Source organism: Typopeltis vanoorti, chromosome 2, assembly GCF_054136105.1.
Source record: "Typopeltis vanoorti isolate ZY-2024b chromosome 2, IOZ_Tvanoo_1.0, whole genome shotgun sequence".
NCBI classification, from domain to species: domain Eukaryota; kingdom Metazoa; phylum Arthropoda; class Arachnida; order Uropygi; family Thelyphonidae; genus Typopeltis; species Typopeltis vanoorti.
Window position 1 is genome coordinate 79,624,978 of NC_143550.1, and position 12,172 is coordinate 79,637,149.

The 12,172-nt window shown below is 35.0% G+C and overlaps 1 protein-coding gene across 10 annotated transcripts in view; it reads left to right on the top strand.

The window, feature by feature from the left end:
* The window catches only part of PMCA (plasma membrane calcium-transporting ATPase 3), a 1,392,263-nt gene that overhangs the window by 485,827 nt on the left and 894,264 nt on the right, over positions 1-12,172 (top strand). For 9 of the 10 annotated variants that reach the window (XM_090412026.1, XM_090412017.1, XM_090412079.1 and 6 more), the window contains one exon: positions 4,841-5,077. In XM_090412026.1, coding sequence (XP_090268152.1) covers positions 4,841-5,077 — 237 coding nt within the window. The remainder of the gene's footprint in view (positions 1-4,840; positions 5,078-12,172) is intronic. The other variant, XM_090412069.1, reaches the window with a different exon arrangement.

Genomic DNA, 12,172 nt, shown 5'->3' on the forward strand with positions numbered 1-12,172 from the left:
AACCTTTATAAGGCTTTTCAATGAAGATAAGTTAATTAGGCTTGTACGGAGATGGCAAGATTTTTTTAACTCAGAAACTCACCCATGCAAAAGAAATAAACCAGGCAGAGAACCAAGAAAAAAATTATGAAATATAATCTACTTGCAACACAGGCTTAATTTGCAACAGACTTTCTCTCATATAACACTCATGTGACACTCTCATATAATCTCACAAGCTTATTTGTTTCGGCATAACAACTAATATAACATAACAAAGATGGTTTCAGGACTGTTCAATGATAGTTATGAGGATTGGCTGAGGGAATGTGGACTGCAGAGTTTGGTGGATAGAAGAAGGAGGGGTGATATCATTGAGACTTTTAAACTTTTGAGAGGTGGTTACAGGATTGACACTGGGGAGTTCTTTCACTTGGTTGAACAGCGGGAAGGAGTGATGACAAGAGGCCATCCCTGGAAGTTATGAAAGGACTTGTGAGCAAGAGGGTGAGGAGTGGTTTCTTTGCATGGAGGGTGGTTGAACCATGGAATGCATTGCCTGATGGAGTGGTGAGAGCAAAAACGGTCAATGAGTTTTAAGGAGTGGTACGATAGACTTTGTCTTTCTTAGGAAGGACCTCCCATGATGAGTCTTTTGACTCCATGGAGGCCTGAATAATAATAAGCTATGGTAAAGTAACAAAATTTAACTTACATAAAGAAGCACTACTAAAATGTTATGGTTGACTTGCAAAAAAAATGTGAGCTGAATCAAGCAGCAATGTGCTACTTTGTTTTTATACATGAATATTCATAATGTCATTTATAACCAAACTATATCATAGTTTGATTAGGAAAAGGTAAACCTAACTTTTGAAATGCCTATAGTCTCAGCAATTTCATGCACTTTGACTTGCTGGTCATCCAATACCATATCGTGCACTTGAGCAATGATTTCTGGTGTTGTTACATTTTTTGGACATCCTTCACATGGATCATCTTCAAAGCTGGTACGGCTACATTTAAACTCGGCAGCCCATTTCTTAATTGTCGAAAACAAAGGAGAAGAGTTCCCATATACTTTTATGAACTTTGAATAAATTTCTTTTGCCGTTAAACCTTCTTTTACATAGAATTTTATAACTGCACAATACTCAATTTTATCCAATTCAAGGGATACAGACAATACTTTTGCTTTAGACAGCTGTATAAAACAAACTACTTGATAGAATGGCTTGCAATTTCACAAGGATGCTTATGACAGATGTACCAACTTAGAAAAAAAAATTCTTGCTGATAGTGTTGCCATCTATGGTCGAGGCCGAGAACGTTTCAGACCAAAAATGGGACATTCTCGGACTGTGTAAAGTTAGACGTAATGGCAAAGAAATTCTTCAATTAAAAAATGAAGACATACTATATTATAAAGGCCAAGAGAAGGAAATAATCAGTGGAGTTGGATTCATGATCAACATAAAATTGAAGAACAGCATAATAGAATTTGACAGTATATCTGATCAAATAGCAAATATTGTTGTTCAGATCTCAAAAAGATACACTCTTAAGATCAACTAAGTCAATGCACAAAATAAGTCAACAATAAGTCTATGCACCAACAATACGTCATACTGATGAAGAAATTGAAGCATTCTATGATGCTGTATTACGACTTTCTACAATAAAGAAAAACATCATTTCAGAATTTTAATAGGAGACTTCAATGCTAGAATTGGTATACAACAATTAGATGAAAGCTCAATGGAAAATTTTGGATATGGCATGAGAAACGATAGAGGAACAAGGTTAATAGAATTTACAGAAAAAGAAAACCTTTACAACATGAATTTCTTTTTCAACATAAAAACACATAGGAAGTGGACATGGAAAAACTAGTGAAATTGACTTTATCCTCAGCAATAAGAAAAACATCTTTCAAGACTGCTCTGTTATAATCACCTTCAACATTGGAAGTGACCATCGTTTGGTACGCAGTAAAATCCAAATATACTACCAAAAAGAAAGAAGAAAGATGTTTCAAATATCAAAGATCTACACAAACATTATTACCCAAAATACCACAGAACAGAAACAAGACAAAATATCTGAAGAAACAAAACAGCTTATAAAAAAATGAAACAGTCAGATAATCTACAGAATAAAATTGAATACAATAAATTGTGAAAAATGATCAGAAAACGTATCACAGAAGAAACAAGAAAATTCAATTGTAAATTCATACAACAACAATTGAAAAACAACTGTAGTCTCAAAAATGCCAAACAGCAGTCAAACTACAAGATGGGACCATAATCAGAGATAGATATGCTATAGCCAAAAGAATTGAAGACTTTTACACAGTATTATATCAGGACAATGAATTAAATGAAGACAACTACGAAATAGCTGATGTACCACAGATTCTACCAGAAGTTATGTGGAGCATCCAAAGCTTGCAAAATGGAAAAGGTGCAGGTGAGGATGGAGTAATAGCTGAACTTCTAAAAATAGGTGAAGAAATAATCTACAAACTCTTAGCAAAACTATTTACTTTATGCCTGAAGAAAAATGATGTACCAAGAACATGGGAAAAAACTACCCTAATTCTGGTATGTAAAAAAGGTTAGGTAGAAGACTTGACGAACCTACCGACCCATCAGTCTACTATCAGTGGTTTACATAGTGTTTACAAAGTCTTAGCTCATAGACTTTGTACGACTCTAGACATAGCACAACTAAAAGAACAGGCAAGTTTTCGAAGGGGGCTTTAGTACAATGGACCATATTCAAGGTGGACAGCAGATTATCGAAGAGTGTAATGAATATCAATTACCACTATGTCTTGGTTTTATTGACTGTGAGAAAGTCTTTGATTCACTAAGCACTTGTGCAATACTGAAAGTATTACGGAACCAACAAGTGGGAGGAAACATACATCAGGACCATCAATCAGCATACACCAATGCCACAGCAGCAATTCATTTCAATGGAAACATCTCTACTGTGGAAATACAGAGATATATAAGACAGAGTGACACAATATCTCCGAAATTATTCACAGCATGCCTAGAAGAAATATTCAGACTTCTTGATTGGGAAGGGAAAGGTCTGAAGATAAATGGAAGATATTTAAGCCATTTACGCTTTGCAGATGACATAGTTATCTTTACTTCAACTACACATGAATTCCAAATTGCTAGCGAAACAGCTGACCTAAAGATAAACCTAAAGAGGATCCAAGTTATGCTCAATAGCTATGTCCAACCAGAAATAATAAGCATCAATAATGAGGAAATTAAACAAGTAGATCATTACATATACTTAGGACAACATATATCAATGGAGCAAAATATCATGGACGAAATTAAAAGACACACGATGATGCTTGGGTGGAAAGCATTTGAAAAATTGCATTCAATATTTTGAGCCAACTACATTATGCCTGAAGAGAAAAGTTTTTAACTAAAGTATTCTTCCTATATTAACACATGGCTGTGAAACATGGACGCTAAATGCAAAGGAAATTAAGAACAACACAATTTCGTATGGAAAGAAGTGTGCTTGGTATCACAAGACGGGATCACAAAAGGAATACGCGGATAAGAAATCAAAGTCTCTCTGACGTCATAGGAAGAGTAAAACATCTGAAGTGGCAGTGGGCTGGAATATTGCTGGAAGACAAGATCAACGATGGACAAAAGAAATACTGGATTGGATTCCACGAGAGGAAAAACAACCATGACGTCAACCTAAATCACAGTGGATTGATGATATCATCAGATTTGCAGGAGTGACTTGGGAAAGGAGAGCCATGGACAGACAGTTTTGGAGTGATTTTGGAAAGGCCTTCATCCAACAGTGGATCGACGGTGGCTGAGAATAATGATGATATATATGCCAAGTGTGTGGGTTGTGAGGGTATACCTTATAGTCTACTTCTTTGGCTGCTGGTTGGATTGATATATCCTGATTAAGTGTGGACTTGTGATATGGATGGGAGACTGACTGATTGGTAGTTATTGAAAAATGATATGTTGATGAGCTGAGTGTGAGAGATATGGGGATGGTAACTGGTAGTGTGCCACAGCATTCTGTACTTGAACTATTCTTTGGGTATCTTAAGAGATGAGGATCTAGTTTGAAAAGATTCAGAAGCAGTTAATGAGAGGAAAACTGGTTAATGGAATTGTGCATATAAGTACAAGTTGAGGGAATGTAGTCTTCAAAGTAAGTGAGGTAAATATGCCTCCCCTGTGTTTGTTTATTAAAGAAGGGAGATATGATAGACACATACAAGCTAGTAAATGGATTCTTACAGTTAGACGCTAGTCAGATTTTTCATGTTATGTCTGTTGGAAGTAGAACTCAGGCGGAGGGCATCCTTGGTTGCTGGCTAAGGTTAGAGTTACAAAGCTTGTGGCAATCTAGATTCTCATGGCATGTGATGTGTGTGTGTGTGTGTGTGTGTGTGTGTGTGTGTGTGTGTGTGTGTGTGTGTGTGTGTGTGTGTGTGTGTGTGTGTGTGTGTTTACATAAGTTTTGACCATTGTGAATGAATATGCTCAGGGGAAGATATGACACTTATTTAAATATGAGCATGTAAATGGATCCTCCCTCAGTGATTGTTTGTACTCCCTGAAAGAGCATCGTAATAAAAATAATAACAGTAATCATCAGCTTGTCTATTACTGATGCTGCTACTACTGCTGTTTAATCTACTGATGCTATCTCTGTCTACTGATATTTTAAATGCTGTCATGATTTAAATTATTTAGTTAGCTGATTTGTTAATATTGTGTTTGTTCTCATTCTCCCTAAATTACAATTGATGCTGCTTTTCATTTATTGATTTTTATTCTTGTAGCAGGATCCAGTGAAGGTGAAGCAGAAGCAGGATGGATAGAAGGTGCTGCCATTTTAGTATCTGTAATGATTGTTGTCTTAGTCACAGCATTTAATGACTATACTAAGGAGCAACAATTTCGTGGCCTTCAGAGTCGCATTGAGCATGAGCACAAATTTTCTGCAATTAGAGGAGGAGAGGTGAATCAGATTCCTGTCAGTGATTTAGTAGTAGGTGATATCTGTCAAGTAAAATATGGTAAGATGATCTAATTTGTAATTAACATTATAGTATCTTTTCTGGGATATCATTATTTCATATTACCATGTAATATAAAATGCATTGAATAGTAAAAATGTAAACTTCTAAGTACTTAGTTTAAAGAAAATTTATCCTGGCATTATTTTGAATTAGTTTTGTTGGCAGAGTATTACATTTCTGCTTGCTGCACCAAATTTTCCAAAGCCCCAACTATGCTTGAGTTTAAGAACAAAATGTTACCCCCCCCCCAGGGTTTTTTTTTTTTTAAATACAATTCAACAGTGAAATATTTAATATTTATTTCATGGACAAGCTTTATCTGACTAAGCCAAGAGAAAAATATAAGCAACATGTTACTTCACTGAATGCCGTATGGTCACTCCCACACCTCATAGGATTTTGGGAGTGATCCTTTCTGCTTGAAGAAGAGATAAGGTCACAGATGCCCTTTCTACACAGAGTTAGTAAGACACTCACAAACATCCATGCCTATGGTGGGGTTTGTTCCACCAGCACCATGTGTATCTTATATTCAGTGCATGGAAACAGCATATTTATAGTCATTTTTTTATTATCCTTATCTTGCCCATAATATTTTTATATTGGAGAAGTTTCACTTATCACTGTGATCGTGGGATTTCAAAGTCAGTGAACTATCCATTATGAAAAGAATAGAGTTAGTTTTGCTCTCGCAGAAATAAAAGAATATCGAAATTACAATTAATAATTTAGTAATACAGGCATGAAAACAGCAGTTATCTGTTTCTTATCTTTTTTTTTTTTTTGTGAGCATTTGTTAGTCCTTTTACATATGTACACAAATAACTGCAGTGCTCTAGTTGAATAAAAAATGATGAAATTTGCAATTTTGGATCTTTACCCTTGGAATTTCATAACAATTAGTTCTAACCTCCATAGTTTAATAGGTTTGATATCTTTTGGTATGAAAGAGGTTCGAATTTCATCTGGGATATGGAGAACTATTATCAAGGCTTTTCAACTCCAGATTTGTTAGTTTTACCTGTCTAATATAGAGATGCCCCCCCTCTCTTCCCCCCTCCCTTGGAACTTGGATTTTTCTTTATGCAAAACAGGCAAACTAGTGTATGGAGAAGGAGAAGACTAGAGATGGTCTTTGATAGAAAGGAAGCTAGTTTTTCAACTGGAGAATGTAAAAGTTAAGCTTATGTAGGATATGAGCAATTCCTTTAGAAACCCTTTTGACATCATCAGCAGAGGGTTGTTTGGTGAGGTAGTTAACACGTTCGCTGCCAACTACGAGTATACTCGTAGTTGGTAAACCAGCTACACAAGCCAGCTACGAGTACACTCATATGATGCTTACTGCCGGCAACGAGATTACTGTACTGACCTTGAAGAAGTGAAAATGCTTGGCTTGTGGAGCTAGCATCAAAACTGTGTATTCTCATAGATAGTATATGCTCTGCACAAGCCAACTACGAGTATATTCGTATGACGCTTACCGCCGGCAACGAGATTACCGTATTAACCTTGAAGAAGTGAAATTGCTTGGCGTACGGGAACAGACTCTGCCGAAGTAGCGTGGCAGCGAACGTGTTAATTTCAGAAATAAAATCCTTTGGATTTTATTTCTGAAATTAGATATTTCTTTGACTAAAACCTTCTTCAAAAACATTTGAAAAATATTTCAAATTAAAGTATTTTTGATATACAAGGGGGGCCAAGAAGTTCCAATAATCATCATGAAGAAATTGAGGAAGAACCATAGAATTTACATATTATTTTACTTATTCCCCACAAAGTGTTATACACTTATTACAACACTGCTGCATGATTGCAATTCTTCAAGAAAAAAAGTCTCATTAGAAAATATCTTTTTTTGTTCTAGGTGTTGATCAGAACTTCCCCATCTCCCTCGTAAGATGGATCTGTTCCTGTCACTGAAGATGTCATAATTCTGTTTTGATTTTTCTGTTCATGGAAAGTTTCACTTTTACTGGAAGATATATCCATAAGCACTGCCATCATCCATCTAGCCAGAAATTTGGGCATTAAAATTAAAAGTGTGCCCATTGATCCCATGTCATATGATTCAGTGAAGATGTGTTTGGTTGACTAGTAAAAATCAGAAGTTTATGTACATAATAATAATAATTATTATTATTATTATTATGTGACACCTCCAGGGAGTCCAAAGACTCATCAAGGGAGAGTGTGCCAACAGCATCGAATGATTGCAACTACTAACCATGCTCAAACTTGCTTAACTTTTTTGCGAGCCATTAGTAGCAGAGGCTCTACCAATCAACCTACCTTTGCTGACTGAGCAGTGGCGGCTGGTGAAAATTTTAAGTGCGGTGCTGCATACAAAATAAAAAAAAAATAAAAAAATCTTTTTTTCCTAATCAGTACCCAATTCATTAATAAATAAATTTACATATTAAAAATTGCTTTATTAAAAATATTTTACTCTCACCCCAAACATACACCAATAATAAAAGTTTCGTATCTCACAGAAATAATGCACTAAAGCATACAATTTATCTGTAGTGACACTGCTCAATGACCAGTGTCGGATTCACTTGTTACGTGCAGTGACAAGTGCAAACGAATATCGGCGAGTCTAGCTGTAATTGGTTGAATGCAATTATTCCAACACTGCATTAGATTGCAGCGCATTTGTTTCGTGTAATGATAATTGAAAGAATATAATTATTTTCATATTTTCAACAGTGACTCATCATGATTCAGCCTTTTTTCTATAATAAATAAATAATTATATGTTATTTTAACAGAATAAAATAAGATTTACCAAAAATATTTCACCCTCACTACGTACATGCACTAATAATAAAAGTTTCGTATCTCGCAGAAATAATGCGTTCAAGCATACAATTAGCGACATGCTCAGAGCAGTGTCGGATTCACTTGTTACGTGCAGTGAGTAGTGCAAACGAATATCGACGAGTCTAGCTGCAATTGGCCGAACATGATAATTCTAACACTGCGTTAGATCGCAGTGCATTTGTTTCGTAATCTAAAGCATTAATCGAACAATTCCAATTATTAACTATTCAATCAATGTCGAAACATAAGCTGTAACCTTTAACATGTTGTATTGCATTTATATAATATTGTAAGCATTGCTATTATTTATGAACACAAACAAAATTTTTTTTATTTTATTTTATTTTTTTCTTTAGGGGGTGCTGCAGTGTGGCAGTGCTTATGCACAAGCTGCCACTGTGACTGAGTGATGTATTTTATGCCGTGAATAGTTTGTCTTTTTTTACCTTACTTATTTCACCTGTTGGGGTATAATGGTCATTCCAAATGTTACATTGTCATTGATTTTGCTATTATAGAATGTGATCATTAAGAGGATAAGATTGCCCACATTGTGATTTTATCTTTAGAGAGCTTTCGACTTACAAAATAACCAACTGATCATGACACAATATCCTAAAATCGATTCACAGAGGTTATGAGCTTATTTCAACTTAACGACTTTCTGCTTATTTCATTGGTGGAATATGCAGAAAGTTGGAAAGCTGAGTAAGAATTACTGCATTTTTTTTTCTTTATTTTTCCGAATTATATAATTTTGTTATATTATTCATTCTAAAAACTTAATGTAAACGTTTTTTTTGATTATTTTTTTTTATTTGCTATCACATCATACATTTCAGTGGCCATGTCCATCTGCTTGCCATCATTTTGGAATCATTCTGAATTAAGAAAGCTGACTAATTTATTTAGTGCTTGTGTTGTTCTAATAATAAAATTATATTGACACAGAAAAATTTTTTTTTTTTTAATGAAAGAGTTATTTAAGGCTTACTATAAGTATTAAAACTGAAAACATGATGACCATTAATAAATAAATAGTAAGTTTTTTCTTGTCTCACAGACTGATAAACACACTTATATATGTTTTTTTTTTTTGGTGTCCTATCTAGATTGGTTGCAACTCCAGTCCATTAGTACAGTGCACAGGCTAAGTTTATATTTTTTTTAAATTTTAGATTTTTTTTACATAATTCTGAAATCTTGCTGTAGATATCAAACAGAATTTTTAAAAGCCACTTCAGTCGTTCATTAAGCATAGTGGTTGTATCATGCTGACTGATCAAATCCATCTCCGAATTAAAAGTTAACAAACTGCTTCAACATCAGTAGTCATTATAAAAATTAGCTATAACATTAACAAAAACTTATATTAATCAGGTCTGAGATTGAACATGCCGCTGTGATGAATCAGACAACTATAGTAGTCCACCCAGTACAACCTTTTTCAAGCCCTGGCTATATATATATGTCATGGGTGTATATTCAAGGTATGCTAGGTGTGCAGTGCACATCCATGGAATAGCAATTTCACCGATATTATATTTTTGTATTTATTCCTGTTAAAAACTCCCCTAATGTTTGCTTGTTTGTGCGATTTCTAAAATTAAACACCATATACTAATGCTTCGTGAAGAGGATACATTTTGTCACGTGAATATTGCATCATATCCGTGTTAATAGCCTGGGTGTGCAGTCACAAATATGGACACCTTTGAGCCTTTTGAACAGATTTACAGATGGTGCAGCTGGTCATATTCTTAGCATTCTAGTAGTGGTAAACCATCCGGAAAATGAGGCAGAGTGTGCACTGAGACAATAGCACCCAGAAATCAGTGGCTATGAATAGGTATTGTGTCAACCAATCTAATTTGAATGTTATTTGTCATGAGTTGCTGTGTTTGTTTTCTGAGTTTCATCTGTTTTGCCTGCATGAAGTGTGAACTGACATGTTTATGGCATAAATTATAAATATATTTTTAAACCTTGTCTATATCAATAGACAAGTTTTTAATATATATTTATAATTTTCTATAAGTAATTTATAACTTATTTAAGTTAAGGGATATTACATCCCATATTGTTTCTTAGCCGAATAAGAAACTCAGAGTTTCATGCTGAATATAGAAACTATATAAAGTTCGGCGATTCCAAGCGTAAGCAAATACCCGGATAGTGCACCTGACCCATTTGGTAGTGCAAACTGAGGCAACTCATAGTAAGGGTGGAGCAAGTTCCGATCACTATTCTTGGTATTTACCCATAATGTGAACTTAGCCTTTGGCTCTTCATATAATTAGTAATTTATAACTTTTTTTGCCGATATTTACAATGGGAAACAATGTTGACGATGCACTCAATCTCCTGTTTTCTGCCAGAGCTTCACGAAATGTGTGATTATAGTCGGATGAGTTTGGAACTTGTGTATAAATAAGTAAAACGAGTTATTTCAGCCTTTCTTTGATTCAATCCAAAAAAAAAAAAAAAAAAACCAATTTCTCAAATGATTACTTTTTCTGATTTCTGTACGTATCATATGGCTGTATTTAAAAATGGTATCAAAATTCAAATTATTTGTGTCTCACTGTAATCTCACTACAAAGTGTAAACCCTTTGTGCTTCTCACATAAACAGTGCATGTCAAGCACAGCTATTGTTCATTTGACCATTGTTTATTATTCAAAGTTATCCTACACTTAATTACATTGGACCAATTAAGATGAGTGCTGATGCACTATGCACTCTTAAAACTTTAATACATCAATAAAAATGTAACCATACAAAATGATGTTAATTTTGTAGTGTGGGTTGTATAAGCCACAAGACAGCATGCCCAACCTAAATGGGCATGCGATGGCATTGATATATGTATTTATTTATTATTGATGATGATTAGTTTCCTTTTCATCCATACCGATGGTAGGGGCAATTATGCTACCATACTAGGGGAGTGACTATGAGCAAGGTGGTTTCCCGTTGCCGTACTATATCCTATGGCTGTATCCTGTGTGTTCACGGGTCCGGTTTGCCTGTTTGTTGGATGAAAAACCCCAGGATAAACTGAGAAAAAAAAACTCTACTGTCCATGCCCAAGACCGGCTAATTTAGCTATGGCTGAGGAAGATCCTTCAGCTCCTTACGTCTCCGACGGGAATCGAACCTAGGACACTCCTTCCCCAGGAATATGGTTGTGAAGCATACAGCCACTGGGCTAGCCGTGCAGACTTATTTATTATAGTAGCATCCAAATAATCCATATATTCTTCTTTCTTCTTTTCAGCCATTTTCTGTCCCCTGCTGGACAAAAGCCTCCTCCAGTTCTTTTCACCTTTCTCTGTTCTTGGCAATGGCTGACCAATTTTTCCCAACAAAATTTGACAGTTCATCACTCCACCTTCTTTTAGGACATCCTCGGCCTCATTTCCCTTCTTTTGGAATCAAGTTCGTTAGTATGTGGTGGCCCATCGCTCACTTCTCTTCTGGATAGATGTCCGGCCCATTTCCATTTTAGTCGCTTATGGTGAAGAATGATGTTAGTGATATGAGTATGGCTTCTTATCCAGGTGTTTCGCTTCTTATCTTTTAATGTGATGCCTAGCATCAACCTCTCCATTTTTCTTTGAGTTGTTAGTTTATTTGCTAGTACTTTTGTTAGCAACCAAGTTTCACAACTGTATGTGATGACTGGAACTATACACTGGCTAAATGTCTTCCTTTTTAAACAGAGTGGGACATCATTGTTTTGAAAAATGCTTTTCAGTTTTCTGAATGGCCCCCAGGCAGGTTGAACTCGCCTATTTATTTCCTTTTGGAGTCCACAGTTTAGATCAATAAGATGGCCTAAGTATGTATATGAAGAGTCTCTTTCAAGAAATTGTTTTCTATTATTATGTTTTTTGGCGTTACAAAATGATTAAACATGATTTTAGTTTTTTTCTCTGTTTATTTTTAGATTGACTTTTCTACTTTCATGATATAGGTCTTCTATCATTATATTAAGGTCTTCTAGAGTGTTTTCAAAAATTATGATATCATCTGCATATCTTAGGTATGTTAAGTTTCTGTTATTAATTTTTATACCAAGGTTTGTCCAGTTTATATTATTAAATATTTCTTGAAGGACTGCTGTAGAGATTTTGGGTGATAGAGAGTCTCCTTGTCTGACACCTTTTTCAATTGGTATTTTATTGCTACTTCTGTGAAGTTAGATTGTTGCTGTTGCAGTGTGGTAGAAATATACCATGGAAATATGCAAATAGAACC